General features: G+C 36.4%; 1 protein-coding gene across 1 annotated transcript in view; it reads right to left on the minus strand.

The window, feature by feature from the left end:
• LOC125234807 (hillarin) overlaps positions 1 to 26,554 on the minus strand; it is a 172,139-nt gene that overhangs the window by 79,951 nt on the left and 65,634 nt on the right. The window contains exon 4 of the mRNA XM_048141214.1: positions 18,889 to 19,076. Within this exon, the coding sequence (XP_047997171.1) occupies positions 18,889 to 19,076 (188 nt within the window). The remainder of the gene's footprint in view (positions 1 to 18,888; positions 19,077 to 26,554) is intronic.

Below are 26,554 nucleotides of genomic sequence, written 5' to 3' on the forward strand. Positions count from 1 at the left end.
ACTAATAACCTTACTTAATTTTTGTTAAGTATGTATAGGTAACACAATGAACACATTCCCGTTCAATTTTTTTAGTTAAAAAAATAAAAGTAAACACCATGATTATTAATTTTATTCAAAAGTTTTATGCACATAATGCACATAATGTTACCCTTACCTTCAGAAAAGTTTTTAGAACATTATCTTACATGTGCACGATTTGCACATACTTAACTTTAGTGGCACAAACCAAACCAGACATGTGCACAAAAAGTAGTAAAACGAATATAACTACAAAATAGGTCACAATTATGTGTTTGGTTAAATATTATAAGTATAATTATATTTTTTTACAAATTATTAGCATAATTTTGCAGACTTTCAGCCCGCGACGTTTCGATAAAACCGTTTTTTTCGTCTACTGAAAAGTCATGTCGACACACATGTACACTTTGGAAAGCGCAACGACGATATATTACATATTTGCATACATGATTTCGTGCATAAATACTTGACCTTTTAGTTTAATTATTAAACTTATCACAGTTTTTTTTTATTAAAACGTGTGTAGCCTTGGAAGAAATAAATTAAAAAACTTTTATAATATAATAAATTGTGTATATATTATTGTCTTCTGTCACCGCGATAGTTACTCATGAAATAAATTTATGGAATCAGATTATATCGCGTATAATGAATACAATCCGTTTTCTTAGTTTTATTTTATTTTGTATATGATATGTTTTCTAGGTTCTTTTCGGTGAAGGAAAACATCGTGAGGAAACCGGACTTATTCCAATAAGGTCTAGTTTACCCTTTGGGTTGAAAGGTCAGATGGCAGTCGCTTTCGTAAAAACTAGTGCCTACGCCAAATCTTGGGATTAGTTGTCAAAGTGGACCGCAGGCTCCCATGAGCCGTGGCAAATGCCGGGATAACGCAAGGAAGATGATGATGTTTTCTAGGTACATACACAGAGTGGGGCCTGTAACAAAGGTGAAGAATTGAACTCTAGGCTATTCTCCTTAAGCCGTTTTCACACTATCCGATCCGATATCGGATGTCGGAAGCATTTCAATAGAAAAAATCCAAGATGGCGCCTGTAATGTATGGGATATCGGTCCGACATCCGATATCGGATCGGATAATGTGAAAACGCACTTATACTGATCAACATTTGTTCGGCGACTTTTAAAAATAACTTGTATTTTGATTTTTATCACCCTTGAAAGTTTTTTCTAAGAGGTAATGTATTGCGAATTCTGTTAAGTCTAAAGTGTGACAGACAACGTCAATGACAACAATAATGGCGTACATTGAAGCTAATATTTATTTTGTATGAAAAATTAAAAATTTAAAGACTTCATAATTTTTAAAAGTTACTGAATAAATGTTGATCAGTATAAGGAGAATAGCCTACAGTTCAATTCTTCGCCTTTGTTACAGGCCCCACTCTGTATATAATGGAACTAAGATCGGTATTCTTTAATTTTAAGTAGTTTTTTTTATATTTAAAATGTAAGAGTTTTGAATGATTCACGGTTATTTTCATTAGACTTATATTCACGGTCTATATCCCGGTCAATATAAGTTTAATATTTAAAATGTGTTTTTAGGGTTTCGTAGTCAACTAGGAACCCTTATAGTTTCGCCATGTCTGTCTGTCTGTCCCTCCGTCCGTCCGTCCGTCCGGCGGATAATCTCAGTGACCGTTAGAACTAGAGAGCTGAAATTTGGTACCAATATGTATATCAGTCACGCCGACAAAGTGCAAAAATACTGAAATCGTTTTTTGATAATATTAATATTTTCGTGAATAATCGCTCCTAAAGAAAAAAAAAGTGTCCCCCCCCACCTCTAACTTTTTAACCATATATTAAAAAAATATTTAAAAATCACAAAAGTAGAACTTTATAAACTTTCTAGGAAAACTGTTTTGAACTTGATAGGTTCTGTAGTTTTTGAAAAATATGGAAAACTACGGAAGAGCCGAGCGGCTACTTACCAACGCGGCTTTAAAAACCGGCCGAGAGCGTGTCGGGCCACGCTCAGTGTAGGCACTGAGCGTGACCCGACACGCTCTCGGCCGGTTTTTAAATATTATGTTGTTTTAATTGCATGGAGCACAGGAAGGTCCACATCTATGTATTGGTTTTTTGTAAGGAAATACAACTCTACGCTACGCCTACCTGCTTTAGTTGACTGTTGACACACTGAGACAGTGGATGCGCCAGAGTATAAAAGAGTGATTACCATCTCTTGTCAAAGATCTTGTTGAGACGAATCAAACGAACCCAAACACGAAGTGGTTTCAAGACCTGGTCGTGGAATACTCTTGACGACCTTCCAGCTTAATCATCAGATCCTGGGTACCATCTCTTGTCAAAGATCTTGTTGAGACGAATCAAACGAGCCCAAACACAGAAGAGTTTCAAGACCTGGTTGTTGAATACTCTTGACTACCTTTCGGCTTCACCATCAGATCCTGGGTACCATCTCTTGTCAAAGATCTTGTTGAGACGAACCAAACGAGCCCAAACACGGAGTGGTTTCAAGACCTGGTTGATGAATTCTCTTGACTACCTTCCAGCTTCATCTTCAGATCCTGGGTACCATCTCTTGTCAAAGATCTTGTTGAGACGAACCAAACGAGCCCAAACACGAAATGGTTTCAAGATCTGGTTGATGAGAACTCATGACTACCTTCCGGCTTCATCATCAGATCCTGGGTACCATCACCTCTTGTCAAAGATCTTGTTGAGGCAAATGAAACGAGCCCAAACACGAAATGGTTTCAAGACCTGGTTGATGAGAACTCATGACTACCTTCCGGCTTCATCATCAGATCCTGGGTACCATCACCTCTTGTCAAAGATCTTGTTGAGGCGAATCAAACGAGCCCAAACACGAAACGGTTTCAAGACCTGGTTGATGAGAACTCATGACTACCATCTGACTTCATCATCAGATCCTGAGTACCATCTATTGTCAAAGATTTTGTTGAGACGAGTCAGTAACCTCAAATGATATTCAATAATAAATAATACTTACTAAAAATATTAGTCAAGTTAATTAGTTAGTTACCAAAGTCGTCAACCCAAGGATCAAAGTTTTCGGTCGCAGTATACATGCAACAGTACAGCCAAACACGCACACGCAATTATGAAGTCTTTAAATTTTTAATTTTTCATACAAAATAAATATTAGCTTCAATGTACGCCATTATTGTTGTCATTGACGTTGTCTGTCACACTTTAGACTTAACAGAATTCGCAATACATTACCTCTTAGAAAAAACTTTCAAGGGTGATAAAAATCAAAATACAAGTTATTTTTAAAAGTCGCCGAACAAATGTTGATCAGTATAAGTGCGTTTTCACATTATCCGATCCGATATCGGATGTCGGACCGATATCCCATACATTACAGGCGCCATCTTGGATTTTTCTATTGAAATGCTTCCGACATCCGATATCGGATCGGATAGTGTGAAAACGGCTTAAGGAGAATAGCCTAGAGTTCAATTCTTCACCTTTGTTACAGGCCCCACTCTGTGTATGTACCTAGAAAACATCATCATCTTCCTTGCGTTATCCCGGCATTTGCCACGGCTCATGGGAGCCTGCGGTCCACTTTGACAACTAATCCCAAGATTTGGCGTAGGCACTAGTTTTTACGAAAGCGACTGCCATCTGACCTTTCAACCCAAAGGGTAAACTAGACCTTATTGGAATAAGTCCGGTTTCCTCACGATGTTTTCCTTCACCGAAAAGAACCTAGAAAACATATCATATACAAAATAAAATAAAACTAAGAAAACGGATTGTATTCATTATACGCGATATAATCTGATTCCATAAATTTATTTCATGAGTAACTATCGCGGTGACAGAAGACAATAATATATACACAATTTATTATATTATAAAAGTTTTTTAATTTATTTCTTCCAAGGCTACACACGTTTTAATAAAAAAAAACTGTGATAAGTTTAATAATTAAACTAAAAGGTCAAGTATTTATGCACGAAATCATGTATGCAAATATGTAATATATCGTCGTTGCGCTTTCCAAAGTGTACATGTGTGTCGACATGACTTTTCAGTAGACGAAAAAAACGGTTTTATCGAAACGTCGCGGGCTGAAAGTCTGCAAAATTATGCTAATAATTTGTAAAAAAATATAATTATACTTATAATATTTAACCAAACACATAATTGTGACCTATTTTGTAGTTATATTCGTTTTACTACTTTTTGTGCACATGTCTGGTTTGGTTTGTGCCACTAAAGTTAAGTATGTGCAAATCGTGCACATGTAAGATAATGTTCTAAAAACTTTTCTGAAGGTAAGGGTAACATTATGTGCATTATGTGCATAAAACTTTTGAATAAAATTAATAATCATGGTGTTTACTTTTATTTTTTTAACTAAAAAAAATTGAACGGGAATGTGTTCATTGTGTTACCTATACATACTTAACAAAAATTAAGTAAGGTTATTAGTTAGTGGACAATATGGTATTCCCTTTTACTGGTAGTTGTTTAGTGGTGGTTTAGTTTAGTGAAACACAGTTAAGTATAGTTGGAAATGATTTATAACGAAAAAAGCGAGTCAAAATTAACAGTTTCATTCAAAATTATGTATTTAATTGTATAATAGATAATATATCTTTAATAAGCAGAAACGTCTACGAACTATACCACAAATCTCTAAATTAAAGGAAAAGTAGAAAAAACTTGCGATTGTATCTAAATTTGCGACTGTCCGGCGGTACTTCCATAACTCATAAATCTGCAGTTATATGTGATTACTAATATAACAATCGATGTAGTAGTACTTTTTAATATTAATCGTGATGCAAATTATCATAAAAACCATGGTAGTCTCGGTGCATGTATCGTTTTAACGATTGTAAGCTGTTATATTTTGATTTTTCTATTTTCCGGGGCATATCATACATAGCAGACAGTTCTGCACTAGAGGCTCGTAATCTTTGAGGTAACAGTTGCCATTCATCTGGATGTCGTAATTTGTAGAATACTTCACCATTTTTATAAAGCAAACCCTGATGTCTGTTACTACGGGATCTCCGACTTTTTTGCGGGTCTAATGGATTCGAACTCTCACACCAATTCGTAATTTTTGAAAAATGTGTAATCTAAGTGATGTATAATGTACGAGTTAGTCGGTCGAGCTTGTGCCATTAGATTAATGTAATCGCTAGGCGCGTATATTGGAGGTTTGAACAGGTTTTCTAATGTAGAATGAACACTGTCAACCTGCATCATAGTGTGGCCTTTTTCAAGATACCGCTGCTCTATTTCGATGTTTTGGTGTAGTGTAAAGTTAAGAAGAGCAGAAGATAATACCTTATTCCGGTTTTGGTAGCAGTAACCGTCTGATAGTAGGATAACTTTTTTGAAACCTTGACCTACTTCGGCTTTCAAGAAATCTATCAAACAACTCGTAAACTGACTGGCCGTTACACCACCATCGCCTTCATGCCAGACATATAAGTGAACTTCCTTATCATTGTTTACGTATATTGTGAAGTTATGTACTTGTAGTTTCTGTTTATAGTATATTTCGGAAACCATCAATTTTGGTGCCAATAATACACTTTGAACATCCATGGTCAAAACCAGTACTTCCGAAGAGCATAAGGATTGGGCTTCATCTTTGGCACGGTAGGCTTCCTCTTTCATTTCTTGGTGCTTTTCGAAATCGGTTATATCAATGCTTCCGTGTTTAAATGCTGTGCATGTGTCACATTGGTCTTTTCGTGGCTTAAAAATAGATATTTTTTCTGTTTTTAATACGGAAGAAAACAACTTACGATAAGCGATTTTTTTTACCATGAGCAAGACACCATTGCTTGTATTCTCCAAACATATGTAACTTGCTCCTGAATGTATCTTCAACGTAGACTCTCTTAGAGCTTGCCCTACAGTAAGTAGTGGCTAGGCATTTTTGGCAATAGGGCTAACCATTATTTTGTGGAATCAGTTTTTGCTGAGACACGAGCACCATCTTCGGACGTTGAGTAGGTATTTTTCCTAGATTTATTAGTCTTCCGTTCAACAACCGGCCCTGTACCATCATCAATAGACTTTATCCACTCAATTAAAGTCTGGTTGTTCATGTCCAACGTGCTCAGTAAAAAACTTTTACATACCCTTACAAACTCTTTATTGCCGTTTGGTAGCACACAATCAAACCCGCATTGCTTTTTGGAATTTGTATCAGACATAACTCGTCTCCTCATTACTGGCCGAATGTGTACTAAGTTTTTTAAATAAGCTTTTTTCTCTTGCCACGTTTCTAAACCCCAAAAATAATTAAAGACTAGAAGCCTTTGCTCTTCACTTATTGTTCCACAAAAAAACGTTCTCGGAGTTTTAGCAACGTCCAAGTTATGACAGCAAAGTTTAGGGTTCATCTTTTTTTTGTCTTTGGTCACAAAATTTAAAATATTTTTATCATTATCTTGATTTTTTCTAATTTTCTCCCCAAATACTGTTTACCAGTCACTCGTCGTTTTTTATTAAAAAGCCTGTCATTACGATAATCGTAAATATTTATTTCAGGCTCTTCGGCAGGCTCTTGTATGTATATAATTTCACCAGTCTGATCGTCTAGAATAAAATTAGCATTTTCGGTCCTTAAATTAATTTCATTAGCTTTGAATAATCCAGTCACTTCATCTAGTTCCAGAAAAGATACGTTATTATTTAATTCACTCTCTTGTTGGTTTGGCATAGAAGTATTCGTGTGTGAGCTACTTATTTCAGTTGAATTTGTTATCTGGTTTCGGGGTACAGTGTGCTCATCAGTAGACTCTTTGGGAAGTAGAAAAATCACACTTTATCACAATTTATTTCAAATTTTACACTTCGATAACCCTTCGCTAACTCAATCTACCGCCAGAATGTATTAAAAACGAAAATGTGACAAGTGCAAACCAATACTGATATGTGTTAATTGACTGGATTTAAAAACATTGTTAAGTGTTTTGTATACACTTGTATACTTTTTTTATTGATCATATCACATACTAAAATTGTGATCTTCGCCTCTGTTTCGATTTTGAACTTGTTTGTTTTTGTATTAGATGCGGCTTTTAAAAATATTGACAAATAGCAAATAAAAACAAAATCATAAAAATGCACATGTAAGGTTTGGAAAGCGCAACGACGATATATGGTGGTGTTTTTACGCAAGTATCAATAATGGTTAGTCCGCAACGCCACTGACGGCGTGGCGGTACCGACCATGAATGCTATCCCTTTCGCTCTAGCCGCACGTAAGGTTGGTTCGAAGAGGATCGCACGCTATGTCTGTACCGCAGGCTACAATCGTTATGCTTCTGGTTATAGTGTGCGTCTGCACACAGGCGCACGCCAGCGCCGCCGGCGTCGAAATGCGAGCAAGCAGATTTTTTGAAAGCGCTCTTAAAGCATCTGGACTAAATGAACATAAAAAATATTACTCTGATTTAAAAAGCTGCGTCAATAAAGCTATTTTTAATGAAACACGAGCATATTTCAATCAACATATAAATCGTAATGCTAGTAATTCTCGATCTTTATGGAATAATCTGAAACGTACCGTGAAAATAACTGAAAAACTTCAAAACTGCGATATTCCTTTGCATTTACAAAACCCAGACCTTATTAACTCACATTTTCTCGATATTCCAGGTAACCCTGTAGCTTCGCAGTCATATCAGACCTACTTTGAATCCAATCGCTATCACACCTCTTCTTTTAAATTGGAAACAGTAGATGAGAGCTTTGTACTAAAAACAATTAAATCACTGAAATCCTCTGCTCTGGGCGATGACGGTATTTCATTAGATATGCTGCTTTTAACTCTTCCTCATTCACTGGGTACAATCACTGCAATAATAAATAAATCCATAATAACATCAGTCTTCCCTGATGCCTGGAGAGTAGCGTTAGTAACACCCCTTCCTAAAAAAAGTACCGTCAGTACTTTAAAAGATCTCAGACCTATAAGCATTCTTCCTTGCATCTCTAAAATAATCGAACGGCTTGTATATGCGCAGCTATCCGATTTTCTTGAAAAACATCAAATCCTCCCTATTTTGCAATCTGGGTTTCGTAAATCGCGTAGTACGGCAACAGCACTTCTTGACGTAGTAGACAATATATTATCTGCAGAAGATATGGGCAGAGGAACCATAATGTCACTTCTCGATTTCTCCCGTGCCTTTGATGCAATTAATACAAAGTTATTGTTATCTAAAATGAAATATTATGGCTTTGAACCAGACACAATTCAATGGTTTTCAAGTTACCTTAATGACCGAATGCAAATTGTTAAACTTCAAGATAGTAGTGGTACAGTTTTGAAGTCTAAACCATCTATTTTATCTAGAGGAGTGCCGCAAGGATCGATCCTAGGCCCGCTATTATTCATTTTATACACAGCAGATGTTTGTAACGTAATAAAACATAGTAACTTCCACATATATGCTGATGATATACAAATATACGTCCCGTGTGATCTAAATAATATTTCTCAAGCAGTTGCGAAAATCAATGAAGATCTGAACAATATAGCAAATTGGTCATCTTCTAATTCCTTAGTGCTAAACCCCAGCAAATCCAAAGTTATGTTGTTTGGTTCTAAAAACCAAATTAAAGTAATAGATAACCATAAACCAATAATCTCTATCTCGGGTGAAGAAATAGATCGTGTCTCTGAATCGCGCAACTTAGGTCTCATAATGGATGAGTCTCTTCGTTTTGAAAGTCACATAGCAGATATTGCCAGAAACTCGTTTTATAGACTAAAAGTCCTGTATAGAATTCGTGATTTTCTTAGCGTTGATCTTCGTATCAAACTTTGTGATACTCTTATACTTTCAAGATTTGATTACGCGGATGTAGTATATGGTCCACGGTTATTAGCAAGAACAGATCGCATTATACAAAGAGTCCAAAATGCATGTGCACGTTACTGTTTTAAAGTTCCCCCACGAGCGCATATCACCCCTTATTTAAATTCATCAGGTATTCTCAAAATGGCATACAGACGAGAACTGCACCTATCTTCCTTGTTGTTCAACGTATTAAAGTCTTCTAAACCTGAGTACCTTTTTGAAAAACTCATTTGGCGCTCAAACACTTTAAAAATTTTGGTCTCAGATCAATTAGCAACAAATTAGCAGCTTCACATCACTCCACGACCGCTTTTCGAGGTAGTTTTAAATATCAGGCATCTAAGTGCTGGAATAATATTCCTCCTCCATTACAGACTTTGAACCATCTTAATACTTTTAAAATTAGACTAAAAAGACACCTTTTTCAAATTCAAATTAACCTACCTCTTGGCATTAGAGTAATACCTTCCTATCTCTGATAATAGCCCAGCCAAAGTATATAGCATAATTAAATAAATAAATAAAATAAATAAATAAATATTGGGGACACCCTACACAAATCAACTTAGCCCCAAACTAAGCAAAGCTTGTACTATGGGTGCTAAGCGACGATATACATACTTAAATAGATAAATACATACATAGATAAATACATACATACATAGAAAACACCCATGACTCAGGAACAAATATCTGTGCTCATCACACAAATAAATGCCCTTACCGGGATTCGAACCCAGGACCGCGGCTTAGCAGGCAGGGTCACTATCGACTGAGCCAGACCGGCCGTCTTAATATTAATATTGTACGCATACAACAGTTGCCTTTTGTTTATAAACGTTGAATATGTATAATGTATACTTGTATACACATATAGGCTACTTGCTTCTTAGTGAAATCGGCTTCTTTGTAAGAACTGTCAAGGCGAATTTGAACAACTTGCTAATATGGAGTTTGTATGATGTCGAATTGGGTGACGTCACGGTCAACTCAGTTACTTTATATATTTCTACGTGACTTATTAAATAGAAATTGGATTTAAAAATAACTTCTGTCCATGTTTTTCTTATAATTATCTGATGCTTTATTTTGTGCATGGTATAAAATATTTTGTTTTGACTACAGTTCCCTATTATAGCGCTTTTATACGCGCAATCATACGCAATAGGTTCACACGCGCGCCCACACAAACACACACACACACACACACACACACACACACACACACACACACACACACACACACACACACACACACACACACACACACACACAAAACTAGTTTAGGTTAATTAGTTTAGGTTTAGTGAAGTACTTAGGGTCCGACTGAAAACCAGCGTTGCAGTAAAAAAATACTGCAACATTATGCTGAGTCGCGCCCCTTTTTAATATCCATGTTTGACCTAATTATTTTAATTTTAACATTGTGACATTGTGAAATTTGTGATATTAAATAAAACCATTCTATGTCTATGTCTATGTCTATATGTCTAATTTAATAAAGACCAACTCTAATATCAATATGTGTTAGGTATATGTTTAACTTGTTAATGTGACCATAATGCAATTGGACAGTGTTATGGAATAAGCGATCAAGCGACAGTTAGTTGAAATCGAGAAAATGAGCTAGAAAGATTTGAAATTTGAATCAGTTGTTGTAAGTTCATTTATAAAGCAAAAAAGTTAATTTTGACACTGAACCTATAAAAGTGTTCATAATTTAAATTGATAAAAAAAATAACACCATACCTACGTAACGTTTTTCCGCTTGATTCTTTATTGAACTAATACTGCGATGAGGTTAATTTATTTCGCCGTAGCGTACTATGAGACATATTTTGTCGCTTGATTCTTTAATGCAAATTGTTAGAGGTAAAGTGAATACTGGAATAAAATAAAATTGCATATATTTGAGTAAATAGTGCTATTGTAAATAAATTAACAACAATGTTTTCCTCCACAATGATTACGACTAATCCGTCTAACAATTTAGTTTTGTTCTGCAATCAACTTTTTTTTAATAAATGTCAAAAAAATCAGCATATATGGCAAAATTGGCATTGTAACTAATAATAATTCATTAGTACTAGCCAGGATTACACACATAAGATATTATGATATAACAAAATCTCTTGATACTTAGTTCTCATCAAGCGAAATATCCTGCAATTTCAAATATGTAACAACGAATTAAACGACACCAACAGGGCGGTTAAATCGATATTGCGTTTATAAATCATCAAAACTTTAAACCAAAACGAATTAATAACATCTTTATGGCGTTTAACTCGATTTTGCGATTTAGAATATACGCTTATTATAATTTGTAAAAGTAAATTTGGCGTTCAATTCGTTTTTACGTAACGACTTAGTACACAGGGCCATACAAATTTTAACGTGTCGCTTGATTCTACCCCTTAAAATAAGGCTGTAAGCATGATTTTTCAACAAAGAAATAATCAATACTATAGATTATCACATTTATATCCGAACTGCATTCATAACTTTTTTTTCGGATTTTGGCGCTTAGTTCGCTATTCCATAACACCGTCCAATTATAGCGTGTTTGATGAAGATTCCAAGCCTGATTTGAATTAGGAAGCAATAAAATCAACATTGAACGATATAAAAACGTATGCTTATTTACTACAGATTTCCCGTATTAATTAATATTTATATTGATTGATAATTTCCTTCCCTAGAAAATTATATAGGGTACACCGGGGCAATTTACAATGGGGAGCAATTTCAACCTCCAGACGAAATTGTCGCGGTGGACCTTAAACCAAATAAATACCTATGAAATTGAGTCGCTCTATACAAACTCTAGCGATAGGATAATAGGTTTAAAAATTATGCTGTTTCAAAAATGTAGACAATTTTCTTAATATCTTTTGTAGGTATAATCACGCTAAATATTACAAAATTCACATTACGAGTACCGGCATTTTTAACCCCCGACGCAAAAACGAAGGGGTGTTATAAGTTTGACGTGTCTGTCTATCTGTTTGTCTGTCTGGCTGTCTGTCTGTCTGTCTGTTTGTCTGTCTGTCTGTGTGTGTGCGTGTCTGTCTGTGGCATCGTAGCTCCCGAACGGATGAACCTATTTAGATTTAGTTTTTTTTTGTCTGAAAGCTGAGTTAGTCGGGAGGGTTCTTAGCCATGTTTCATGAAAATCGGTCTACTATGTCGCAGTCGGGGGTTTTTCAAAATTTTAATTTTGTGGCTAGGTTATACTTATTTATATTCTGTTTGCATTTTGTTTATTTTACATACAATCAACAACATACAATCACGCCTGTATCCCATAAAGGGGTAGGCAGAACACATGAAACTACTAAAGCTTCAGTGCCACTCTTGGCAAATAAGGGGTTGAAAGAAAACGAAACTGTGACATTGCAGTGATAGTCTAGAGCCAATTTGGCCACAAGTCGTCTCCTTCACGATTTTCGTCGACATCTCTTCTAAATACCTAAAACAGGTATGGATATGTTCCTCGTTCTCTCCAGATTACGAATTGACCTGTTTTAGTTTAAGGAGGGGGGGACGGGTCGAGAAAAAGGGGGGGAACGATGGCGACCGACCATCATAGATATTTATTCACATCTCGAATACTATGGCACCAATCTGTTCGTGCGAGGTGTCATTTGAAAGCTTATTAAACGTACTTTAATTGTTTTCAAATAACTATGCTCATAAAATTAACCATTTAGGAAATATTTGAAAATATGGGTTTTTTTATTGCGCATGAATTGCACAAGTACTAGTAAAAAATGCGTCTAACTCAATAAACAATAACTTTACCGCAATTGATGTTATTATAAAATTTTTGCGTCTATTCATGCTCTTTCTAAAAATATAAGTTTCATTGGTATATGATAATATATAACCATGTAATTAAGAATTTTGTTTGGCAGGGGTTATCCTCCAGGTCGCATAAACGGGCGCTGACCGTAGTAAAGTATTCAATATTTTTGAGGTTTTATTTTACGGATCCATATGTGAGAGGTATCGTTTGAAAGATAATTAAACCTACTATAATTGTTTACACATAACTATTGTATTAAAGGTAGCTGTTTACATAATATTTGAAAATATGTGTTTTTTATCGAGCATGAATCGCACAAGTACTGGTAAAAAATGCTTCTAAGTCAATAAACAATAACGTTACCGCAATTGATGTTATTATAAAATTTACGCGACTATTCATGAGCTTCCTAAAAATATAAGTTTTATTGGTAAGTGATAATATAACCATTAAATTACGAATTTTGTTTCGTAGTGGTCACTCCGCCGGTCGCATAAAAATGAGCGCTGACCGTAGTAAAGTATTCAATATTTTTAAGTTCTTATTTTACGGATCCATATGTAAGAGGTATCATTTGAAAGCAAATTAAACCTACTATAATTATTTTTGAATAACTATAGTTATAAAGGTAGCTGTTTACAAAATATTTGAAAACATGAGTTTTTTTTCGAGCACGAGTTGCACATATACAGATAAAAAATGCTTCTAACTTCATAAACCATAACTTTACCGCAATTAATGTTATTATAAAATTTACGCGAAATTTCACGCGCTTTCTAAAAATATAAGTTTTATTGGTGTATGATAATATATGACCAAGTAATTACGAATTTGGTTTAGTAGGGGTCACTGCGCCCTGTCACGATATTGGGTGCTGACTGACCGTCGCCAAATTTTCTACGTTACTCAGATCCTATTTTACTGATACATTCGTGAGAGGTATCATTTGAAAGCATATTATGTGTACTATCTTTATTTCTAATATTTCAAGTCGAAACTGTAGAAGTTTATAAAATATTTGATTAGTAATATGTGTATTTTATTGTGCATGAATAGCATTGGCATTGATAAGACACGCTTCTAGCTCAATAAATTATAGTTTTCCGCAATTGAAATAATAACAAAATAAACGGAAAATGTATGACTTACACAAAAAATAAGTTTGGTTTGTATTGCATAAACAATTAATTTGAATTTGTTCAGCTCACCTACTGTGCACCATCATATAAATGGATGTCCACGGTCGTTGCCTTTTTTCATGATTTTTTCAGATTTTATTTCACTAGTCGTATATTCATAATAAATATAATCTATCACGTATCGAATTTACTTATATACTTAATTGATCAGTAAAATAAAATCTGTAAAATGATGAAAAAATTAAGGCAACGGCGGTGGACATCCGTTTATATGACGATTGACCGTGCGCAGTGGGTATGGTGGACAAATTAACATTAAAAATATAATTTATTGAGATAGAAGCATGTTTCACTCGTATCAGTGCGAATGCTATTCATATACAGTAAAAATACACATATTGTCAAATATTTTGTAAACTTCTACAATTACGACTAAAATTATTAAAAAGTAACGATAGTACGCATAATATGCTTTCAAATGATACCTCTCACAAATTGATCGCTAAAATAGGATCTGAGAAATAGATACATAAAATTAGGCGACGGTTAGCACCTATTTACGTCACGGGGGTGCAGTGACACCTGCTAAACCAAATTCGTAATTACTTGGTTGTATAATATCATACATCAATAAAACTTATATTTTTAGAAAGCATATGAAATGTCCTGTAAATCTTATCATAACATTATTTGCGGTAAAGTTATTGTTTATTGATCATGCACCAAGATACAATCTTAAAAATTATGAAAACGGCAACGAAAATGGTCATCCATGTATATGACGGTGCGCAGTGAGTATGATGGATAAATTAACATTAATTGTTCATGCAATACTGACAAAACTTATTATTTGAATACATTTCGCCGTTTATTTTGTTATTATATCAATTGCGGAATAAATATAATTCATTGAGCTAGAGGCATGTTTTACTCACATCGGTTCCAATGCATATTTTCAAATATTTTGTTAGCTACTACAGTTACAAATAAAATTATTGAGAACTAATGAATCTAATGATAGTACGCATAATATGCTTTCAAAAGATTCCTGTAAAATGAAATAGGATCCGAAAAATATAGAAAATTTGGCGACGGTCAGCATCCATACGTGGCCGGGCGCTGTGGCCCCTACTTAACCATATTTGTAATTACTTGGTTATATAATATTATACACCAATAAAACTTATGTTATTAGAAAGCGCACGAAATTCCGCGTAAATCTTATACTAACATCAATTCCGGAAAAGTTGTTGTTTATTGATTAAGAAGCATTTTTTACCAGTAGGTACTTGTGCGACTCATGGTCTATAAAACACATATTTTCAAATATTTTCTAAACAGCTACCTTTATGATTATAGTTATTTATAAAAAAATATAGTAGGTTTAATTAGCTTTGAAACGATACCTCTCGCATATGGATCCGTAAAATAGGACCTCAAAAATATCGAATAATTTACTACGGTCAGCGCCCATTTCTGCGACCGGGCAGAGTGACTTCTGCTAAACCAAATTTGTAATTACATGGTTATATATTATCATATACCAATGAAACTTATATTTTTAGAAAGAGCATGAATAGACGCGAAAATTTTATAATAACATCAATTGCGGTAAAGTTATTGTTTATTGAGTTAGACGCATTTTTTCTAGTACTTGTGCAATTCATGCGCGATAAAAAAACACATATTTTCAAATATTTCGTAAACGGTTACTTTTATAAGTATAGTTATTTATAAACAATTAAAGTAGGTTTAATAAGCTTTCAAACGACACCTTGCACGAACAGATTGGTGCCATAGGACTCGAGATGTGAATAAATATCTATGATGGTCGGCCGCCATCTTTCTCCCCCCTTTTTCTCAACCCGTCCCCCCCTCCTTAAACTAAAACAGGTCAATTCGTAATCTGGAGATAACGAGGAACACATCCATACCTGTTTTAGGTATTTAGAGGAGATGTCGACGACTTTTTGTAAAAGAGGTCGTTTGGTCCCTGACTATGACAGGTTGCCAGCCTCTCGCCTACGCCACAATTTAACCCATATCCCATAGTCGCCTTCTACGACACCTACGGAAAGAAAGGGGGTGGTGAAATTCTTAACCTGTCACCACACAGGGGTTTATTTTACCTTTTCTTAAAAATCTACACTTACAACATATGATACGCCATAGTATATTAATTACACCGTTTAACTGTTACAGCACCTCTTCAACGAGTAATTAAATCTTATGATTGCTCGTATTCGTAAATATTTATAATTTCTAATACGCCGTCGGCCGGTTGCATTTGTTTGCGGATTATCTTTTTATCTCGCACGGCAGATTTCTCGCGATGAAGACTCGAGATTTGCGAAAAATGTGCGCAGGAGAGTTTTAAGTCATAAGCTTGAGCGACACCGCATTTCCTAAACTATGAACGATTGGTGACCAGCGATTGAGTTGGCCTTGAAGGTTCTAGGATCTCGAAGCGCTATCAATAATGTTTTTGCTCCTTTTTAGGATGAGGGGTCCAAAATTGGCAGTTTGGATGCTTAGGTGGGTGGCCTCTGTCATCTTTGGAAAAAAATGTCACAAAAATCGGCAAAGATGAACTGGGACTGATGGATTATTGAGCAATATACCTAATGATAGAATCCTGGAGGCTATTTTAGAGTTATATCTTGAAATAAGGAAGTCGATTTTAAGTAATTGTCCAGGTGAAGGTCAACCAAAACGTATTCGATATAACATAATAATAACACAACGTTACAGTCACCTCGCACTAGACGTATTTCGCAGCAATGAAAATTTGTACGACGCTACCTAAAATCAATAGTTTGGTCACAGGTTTGGTAAAGAACAATAGGACAATTCCGCGTCTTCTTAAACCTTGCGCCGGCGCCGGCATTCCATTTGCGCACGCGATCGGTTCTAGTCCAAGAGCCAGGAATGCGATGAGGATCCGTCGATACACGCCTTCATTATGGCGTGCGTCCTTATCTCGCAGAAGAAAGGCCCATTCACTGGCCACTTTTTAAAGGGTTTTATTTTTACACGCTGAGACCCTTGGCCTGAGAAATGCTTTGTGCGCGCGCAATAAAATTTCAAAGTGTAAAAAGGATTTGCACTTGGTAAGGAAAATTTGTTTTAAAATATGGAACTTTAGGAGCTAGGAGCGACTTGAAGCGCTGGTAGCCCAGTGGTAAAAGCGTGCGACTTTCGATCCGGAGGTCGCGCGTTCGAACCCCGGTTCGTACCAATGAGTTTTTCGGAACATATGTGCGAAATATAATTTGATATTTGCCAGTCGCTTTTCGGTGAAGGATAACATCGTGAGGAAACCGGACTAATTCCAATAAGGCCTAGTTACCCTTCGGGTTGGAAGGTCAGATGGCAGTCGCTTTCGTAAAACTGGTGTCTACGCCAAATCTTGGGATTAGTTGTCAAAGCGGACCCCAGGCTCCCATGAGCCGTGGCAAATGCCGGGATAACGCAAGGAAGAGTAGGAGGAGCCAGGAGTGACTTGAGGATATCTGGAGCGGCTTTTTGTTAGATGACGAAGATTACGCTGCAAATTTGGCTACCTGTAAGTATTATGTCATTTTTTTGCGGATTTATAGCTTTAAATGTATATTTAAACATTTAATCTTGTTCATTTGTGGTGGGATTCCCTCTCGAAAACAACTGGATCGCAAAATCGAAATGCAGTCTATCTCTGTCGCGCCACCACTACAGATGTTATGAATGTCATTGTGGCGTGGGCATAATCTTTTATAATAACTATAATTTTATTACACAAACTAGTATAACTATAATTACACAAATTACACAAACTAGTGGACCGAAAAAGTCTCAACAAGTCATTAGCTAATGTTTGCGAAAGAGTTTGGTTTGCAATGAAATGATCGTAGACGAAGTGACGCGATAACTATTGGGTACCGCCGCCACTGGTAGTTATCATTACCGTCATGTTGGTAATGCGGTAGAAAGCAGTATTTTTTTGTGTTGTTAGTTTGTTTTGTGTTGTCATAATAAGCTACTGTCCTCACTTAGTTGTTACTTAATGTGTTATTTTGTGAAATTAACTACATGTCATATGTTTTCTTGAATTGCGAAGGCACTGCAATGTTTGATTGTAGTTTCGAATAACTAAGGGCCACTTCACATTAGTGTCTTTAGAGCGACGGCGTTTAGTGAGCGGTATAGTATGAATTTTCTGAGATGATTTTTTGGCTTTTGCCGTAATCTGTTAAACAAAAGCCTTTGTTTCTATTATTCACGGCGGCTAGCTCCCGTTTAAACGGCACGCACTAAGTCTCAGTGTAGTTAAAAAGCAACTATCATGATATTAATAAGGTTCAAATCCATAAAAAGCCATTTCGGAGATAACACGTTTTGTCATCTTCGAAAAAGTTACCTGAATACTGCGAACTGTTTCATAAATTTCAACCTTATAGCTATCATGATAGTTGCTTTTTAACTACACTGAGACTTTAGCGCGTGCCGTTTAAACGGGAGCTAGCCGCCGTGAATAACAGAAACAAAGGCTTTTGTTTAACAGATTACGGCAAAAACCATCTCAGAAAATTCATATTATAAAGAAAATGGCATCGCTGCGCACTTTGCAGCAACGTAACGTTGCAGACTCAGACGATGAGGAGTGGAAAATTGTAGCAATAATACAAGTTTCTTGGGTGACTAGTAAAAACATTTGATTGAACAGTCTAAATCCTCACAATATCCGCTCCAAACATTATAAATCAATATCCACTTGCTGCTGAAAAGATTGGCGTAGCATTTCATTGTCCATCCGAGCTTTCGGTAATAATGGCGTAAGTAGGTACTATCTCCTAAATCACTTTAACAACGTGTTTTACCAAATTCTAGTGAATTTTGTCTTTTATAGGGTTTATAGCATATATATTGGCAGTCAATCTGCAAAGGCAAAGTTTGACTCAAAACCTAGCCAAACTTCTACCGGACTCATAATAAAACCTCTTCTTTCGTTATAACAATGTCAATAGCCAACAGCAATGGCATTATTTCTATGAAATCAATAATTTTAATAACTTACCAAATAGCAGTCAATGGGTTTCTCCTTCGGGCGATGGTACGCCTTTTGCAGCTCCGTCTGTTTGAGCGCATGCGCGATGTGCAGTGCGCTGGCGTCAAACCGACCGTATTGGTAGTCGGGGGTGTCGCGCAACTCACGCGCCGGCGACGCGTGTACGCTGCCGCCGTTCGTCGCGCGCGTTGGGGATACTGCGAACAAAGTCACATATTACTACTACTACTACTACAGAATTGGTAATCAAGCCTATCGCGTCACTACGAATGCCAAATCTAATTAACACAAGTCAAATTATATTCTATTGAAAATATTTCAACTTGTGCTATCTTAAAGTAGTCACACCAAAAATGGCGTTCAGAAAAACCTGTTAAACTTATTATCAAATTGCCCAACGATTACGTAGCATTATCATAATGACCGGGCAATGTGATAAAAAATGGCGTCTAAACAATGATTAATCACTTTGCCTAATATAGCTAGGCATTATTCATAATGCCCGGGCATTATACATAATGCCCGGGCATTATACATAATGCCCTTATTAATCACTTGGTCCATAACATATATATAAATTAAAACCGAAATAAATTACACATATGAAAGAAAAAGACCTGGGATGAGGGTTCTACCGTAGGGATGGTCAGAGGGCGCTACGAGTCCTTGTATAGATTACTCATATGAGAGATTATTTCGACCTCAGCAGCTGTGACCTGTGTGGCCGAGCGCAAATAGGCATCTGCCGCGATTGCAGGGTACGCTGGTTCGATTCCAGCCTCAGGCACTGGAGGCCTTGGTCACTTTTTCTTTCATATGTGTAATTTATTTCGGATTTAATGAATGCCAAATGTTATTTTAATACAGTGTTGATGATATCGCTGCCGACATGGCAAGTTATTTGCAGTGTACGGGTGAAGTCACATCTATCAGCATCGAGCCGCATTTTATACTGTACTAGCTTTTGCCCGCGGCTTCGCTCTTGTTAGAAAGAGATAAAAAGTAGCCTATGCCACTCTCCATCCCTTCAACTATCTCCACCTAAAAAATCACGTCGATTCGTCGCTCCGTTTTGCCGTGAAAGAGAACAAACAGACACACACACTTTCCCATTTATAATGTTAGTATGGATGAAAATGCGCTCGTTAACTAAAAAGTGGGGTGGACAACTTTGAAAAAAATGGCGCTAGTATGAAGACGCTTACGCATCGGAAAGCTGAAATCATGCGTACGCATTTTCTTACCAACGAAACGAGCGATTTCTCATACACAAAATGCGGTTCGATTCTGATAGATATGATCACCTACCTCTACATATTTATGAATCTTGCTGTACTTACCTATTCAAACTTTGTTAATAGTACCAAAACATTGCTTCCAGTTCTTCCATAGAAAAACGTGCTTAATTTCAGCACAATCGAGTTGATTAATTTCTTGTTGCAAGATTTAACCTATACAAGTTAACATTGTAAGTTACATAGAACCTAATAGAAAAAAATATGTTTTTATCGTGTGATATACCTCGATGGTTGTGCTAGCCGCAGGGAATATGTTCTAACTAGACCGTTTCCACATAGTTTTCACGACACGAAGCCTATTCTCTAAGAACAATGTGATATAGTTTCCATTTTGTTTTGATATGACAAAGATTCATTGTCACTGATTGGTCTTCGTTACAATCTATGATCTTATACGGACATTTGGCGCTCGTAGTTTTTTCGTGTGTGATGCCAGTGGCCTATTTAATCACAGTGACAACTGTCACCAGACAGCCTGCCTGTTCAGTTACAACAAAGAAATATTGACAATGAGTAATAATGTTAGGCACCTACTTATCAACCTAGAATTAGGCAGCATAGAAACATCAGTGTCAAGTTTTAATGTCACTGTGGTGTGGCGACTCAAGAAGGAAATAAGCTACACACAAATAAGACCACGGGTCGGGGAACGATCGATAAACATTCACAAAATAGCCATAATCATTCAGAACCTTCTTTACTGTAGGCCTAGCACATGATTGCCGCGAGAGTATGTCGCCGCGAGATAGATGACACGTCTTCTTCTAACTGTATTAATGACATAAGGACGGGTAGCCTATCTCACGGCGACATACTCTCGCGGCAATCATGTGCTAACCCTGCTGGATTGAAGTCGATTGATAAATCGATGTTACCCCTGTTGCTTTGCTTGTCGCTATTTGGTTATGGTTAGTGTATTGCGCGCAAAACTTTTCAGTTTTTGAGTTTACTTCTCATCTATTTTGCAGAATTGGCGTCGCGAACGCTAACGGGCCGAGTAGCCAAGCGAATTGAAGCGATACGTTGGCGGACAGTAATTAGCAGTAAATGCAAGCTATCAGTGCAGCTAGCGAGTGCAGCTCTCATTCTATCTGTTTACCGCCGCATAATGTCCAAGCCCAAGCGCAACTAGGAATTAACGCTTAAATGCATGGTGATGTATATATGCATCATATATTTGATGGCCTATGACTCAATATGTAGCTATCCAAAATCACATTTATAGCTTAATTATTATTCAGTATTTATTGTTATTTAATAAATAATTAAATAAATTAAATAAATAATGATTTACTATTTATTATTTAAGGATAAAGATGAAATGGCGGAAAAGTGTAAAAAAACAGGATGATGGCGATTTTTAGTATGTGATTTAGGCAGATTTTTTTGGAGTTAGTAATTAGTTTATGTTTAAACATTTTATCATGGGGGTTTCACAAATAGTGTACCTTTCTAATAGTAGTAAAACTTTACAAATAAAACTTACCAATAATTATATATTTATATAAATAAGTTTTAGCCTATTTAACTTCTAACACTGATTTAGTATTAAAATCGGTATTAAATATTTTTTTTATTATTTTTCCAAGAGTCAGAAAACCATTGTCTATTACATATATTAATATCTCGTTAAAAGAAAAATTCATGCATTTAAGGGTTAAATAACTTTTAATATAGGAGGCAAACGAGTAAACGGATCACCTGATGTTAAGCGATCACCGTCACACAAGGTCACATTGGGCACCAGACGCTTTGCAAGAGCTGCACTATCGGAACGCATAATGTCTAAGTAAGTAAGTGGATTTTCAAAAGCATTCATTTGAATGGCAATTATTAGAATATGTTTCATGAAAGTTTATCTTATTGTATACTTGTGATAATCCAGCCTTTTTTAATGAGCTACAGCGCCTCTCGAATAGCGACCAGCGACCTCCCATAAACAATCGCCTAATTGACAACTTTATTGATCATTTCACATCCCACCTGCAAGGAATACAAGTGAGACAAGTATTTTGCATAGCAATCTAAGCACTGCAATATTCTCTATACGAACATTTTCATCTCATTAACTTATACGACTGATTAGATTAATGCATTAACATATTATTAGCAACGTTCAAGGCAGACTGGAGCTGGAAATAACAGGCTGGTTTTAATTATCATAATTGATTAGATATATGGTTTTGTCTTAAAAGATTATGTTACATTCATGTTACAGCGATGAGTCGCTCCAAAATAACGTAAAACTTCGATGAAATTATGACGCATACCTAACCATTGCAGAGGAAGGGCTAAATATCCATTTTTTGTCAATTTATCTTGGCTTGACTTAACTTCGTAAGATCTGGGCATATCTGGGCAGTTTACCCTTCGGAAATCGAAAGCATCCAAACGTACCTATCGACTAGCAAAACATGAAAGAAGTAGATAGTATAAAAAAAAGTCATTAGGTAACCTAAATATACCAAATTCATTAACTAAACGAGGTCACAGCCTAAAACTGATTCGCACTCCTACTACTACTAAAGCTGCATATCATTCCCTATCCAATCGTGTTGTAGCGGCTTGGAACAGTTTACCAGATAGTGTTGTTACTGCTCCCTCAGTGAATGTGTTTAAAAACAGACTAGACAAGTGGCTTTTAAATAATAAGATAGTGACATGACTTTGCTAACTATAAATCATGAGACACTGTGTGACATAGGCTCATCAGCTGAATAGCTGCTCGCCTATAATTGAATAATAATAATAAACGCCAGTTTTCCGAAAGTTCACCATGTTAGATTAATAAGGAAGATGACCATTAATGTTTCGCGAATCAGATAATATCAATAAACAACAAAACTGTAAAATTCACACTAGAAGAAAACTTCTAAAATATGGTCTTCACCGGCCATCCTCAGCCTTTAGGCCACATTTCAATTAAAACCGTAAAGTCACCATCACTGGGCCGACATTCCACCGAGCTAGTCCGAGGAATTGTGCCAATGACCCCATCGATACCCATAACTTACTATTTCACTGGGTAAACTATCCGCATGCCGGTTTACGAGTAAAGTAGGTTCTATTAAGAAACTGTTTGGTTGCGAAAGAACTGTGGGACGAGTTTGTTCAATGTGTGTTTTCAGAATTCTGAGCAACATACTGCCATAATTTAACCCATATGTGCCCAACACATTTTTTCCCCTATTTTTTGATGTGACAACCTCATTATCCTGCTTATTTTAATGAGTAGTAAGTACTAAGTAGCGTGATTTCAGCAGTGGGTGCTCATTAGCTAAGTGGTTTATTTACTCATACTCATTTAGTATACCGCGGGGTTCCGTAACACAGGATATCCTAAACTCAGAACCTAGGCTTGTTTATTTACTGTAGGTACGTGTTATTAAGGTAATAAATTGTTAATTATTAATTGCTAACTAGGAGACCACAGTAAAAATGAATGTGTACCTGGTCTAATAAAAAAAAATCCAACAACAACATTCTTTCCTGTTCCATATATGGCGAATCATACGGCCCTTTGGTAAATGATAGCCAATGGACGCGCCGTGCATAGCTTATGTCACATGTGCAGGTATGTCACATGTGATTCAGCTTACGACACACATATTTAAGAAATAAAGACAAGGGTTTCCTCCCTTGTCCTTATTTCTTGAGGAAACATATACAACGATATCTACTATGGTAGTGATCCTTGACAAATGAGGGTTAAAAACAGCCTTTCATGGTTTGGTTAAGTTTGACAAAACTTCAAAATAAGTCTACCTAAACACGAAACAGTTGCAGTTTAAACCTGAAATTCGCGCACCAGCAAATATCGCAAGCAGTCCAAACTTATAATAACGCTTATGGCAGTTTGCGCATTTTTGTGCTCAAATGATCCCAATAGGGCCTTAACGACTCTTGCGGCAACGCTTGCGACTCGCAATTCAACATGTAAAAACAGCTCATGTTACTAGTCAATGTATGTCACTTATGACTTTTTTAGATGGAGGGGAGAGGTGAGCTGCAATGTGCGAATAAAAAAAAAGTGTTTGCCAAATATGTGCGAGACGAGATTGTAGCTGAAATATGTGCTTATCCTTGGCTCATGTCTGTGTATGGTTAATCAAATAAAGTAACTGGAGATAAATTATGGAGACGAGGTTTTCATGAAGTACCGTGCCGTAAACTATGCTTTTCAGGTACAGTCAATCAATTTGAATCCTAGGCCACTGTAGAACCTTTGCACAGTAAACGTCAATGTGACTTCTTATGGCAAATAGAACATGGTTTAAATAAGACAGGGTTCTAGAGTGGCCTAGGATTCAAATTGGTTGACCGTACCTACTTAATGATTAATAGTTAAATATAGACATTAATAATTTACGGTAAAGGAAGTGAAGGTTATTAAGATTATAGTCATCGCCAGTCATTAAATATACTAATAATAATTAAGAAAATGGCAACACATGCTTCACGACTAGGGCTGCCATGTCAAAACTTATCCTGTGTGAAGTCCGGATATTACTTAAAATACCTGACATTTGGAGAGTATTTGTGAAAGCATAATATACATTATACAATAGACCGAATAGACGGTCATCCAAATCTTAGTCACGGACTTGAAAATGGCGGGAAATTCTTTAGGAATTAATTGGTTTAAACCTTCGCCCATACATTTTCAAACAATTTATTAGTGTCATGTCATGGCTCCTCGCTGATTCCGCCAACGTCGAGGTTTGTGTTTCTAAAAGCTCACAGTCTTTCTGCGATCCGTCAATGACCGATCCTGTCCATCAAGACAAGTCTTTATGGCAGCCCTATCTACTTTATCTGTGTATTTACTACTTTATCTAGGCATTTCTGCGACGCGAAACGCCACCGAAACGCCACAGAAATGTAGTCTGGCTCTGCAACGCCAATACGCAAGAGCGATAGAGATAGATAATAGCTACGAAAGAGATATTATCCTGAGCGTTTCGTGAGGCACACAGGAAGGTGTAAACTGTAAAGCACCCAGTCCACGGCGTTACATAACACCGTTATAAACCTGCGGGCGTAAGCACACTAGTTGGATAAACCTTATCGCATCGGTGCGTCCCTATCGCACTTACAAATAGTGCGAAAATGCCTGACGTCATATTGTTTATCACGCGACCGTGCTTGCCTGCCTGATCTATCATGACAGTCCTTATGGCAGCCTTGTCACGACTATATCTAAGTACGTTAATAACAGGAAGGTGTAAACTGTAAAGCACCCAGTCTGCGTTACATAAGCGCACGCATGCGCGTGGCTTGCGCAAGAGCAACACACGCGGTTTCGTCGCTACGTGACTTGGTCCACATTCCAGACATCAGCATTTTTTGAGGAATGTCATATGATGATGACGATTAAGTAGATTTCAAGTAATTTTGCAATATATTAATAATGTAAAATTTTGCAGTTCTTCTTAGTATGATATGTTATGTTACGAGTATAAATGTTTAGACCGGTGTTACTACGGCCTTTCAATCGTCAAACCGTCATCATCCTCCTTGCGTTATCCCGGCATTTTCCACGGCTCATGGGAGCCTGGGGTCCGCTTTGACAACTAATCCCAAGATTTGGCGTAGGCACTAGTTTTAATCGTCAAACCGTATCTGACAAAAATTGCTAATTCTTTGGTGTTGCAGGGGTCCATAGGCGGACCTACATAATTTCTTATCATCTTTCGAACCTTGAAATGAAGGTTGTATTTTGCATAAGTGGGTGTACCATAATATTTATTATGGTATCCCAACTTTCAGAAGGCATAATTAAATAAGTATAAGCTGTAATGTTGTAAAATTTTCTTTGATTTAAGTAAATAAATAAATAAATAAAATTTGGAACAGTAGAATTTCCTAGCTTTGCAGACTAGAAAACAACAATGTTGCTCTGAGAGTAATAAATAAGTACCTAAGTACCTACTTAAACATTATTTTGTCTAACAAGAATTCGTAAACACTAAAGGATTTCATGGAAACGGCCACGAATCACAATTTGCTCACAAAGTTTCATAGTGCCTTTTACTACACTGAGCTTTGTAGACGACTTTGTAAGCAAACAATTAGTTGCTTTCATAGAAACAAGCTTTGTATTGACGTGCACACGTACAGGAAATTCGCGAAAACCTAATAGTTACTGGTGTGACGTTGAATACGTCAAAACAAAGAGACTTAAGGCTAATATTAGAAAATTTACGAGGATACTTCAATCTCTTCATGGAAGTTATAAACTTTGTACTATTTTTTTCTTAATCTTGTATTTATTTCTTTAGTTTTACAGTGCCTTGGTTTTTACTTGTTAATAAATAAATCGTCCTCCTTGCGTTATTCCGGCATTTGTCACGGCTCATGAAGCCTGGGGTGCGCTT

Source organism: Leguminivora glycinivorella, chromosome 16 (genome assembly GCF_023078275.1).
Source record: "Leguminivora glycinivorella isolate SPB_JAAS2020 chromosome 16, LegGlyc_1.1, whole genome shotgun sequence".
Taxonomy (NCBI): domain Eukaryota; kingdom Metazoa; phylum Arthropoda; class Insecta; order Lepidoptera; family Tortricidae; genus Leguminivora; species Leguminivora glycinivorella.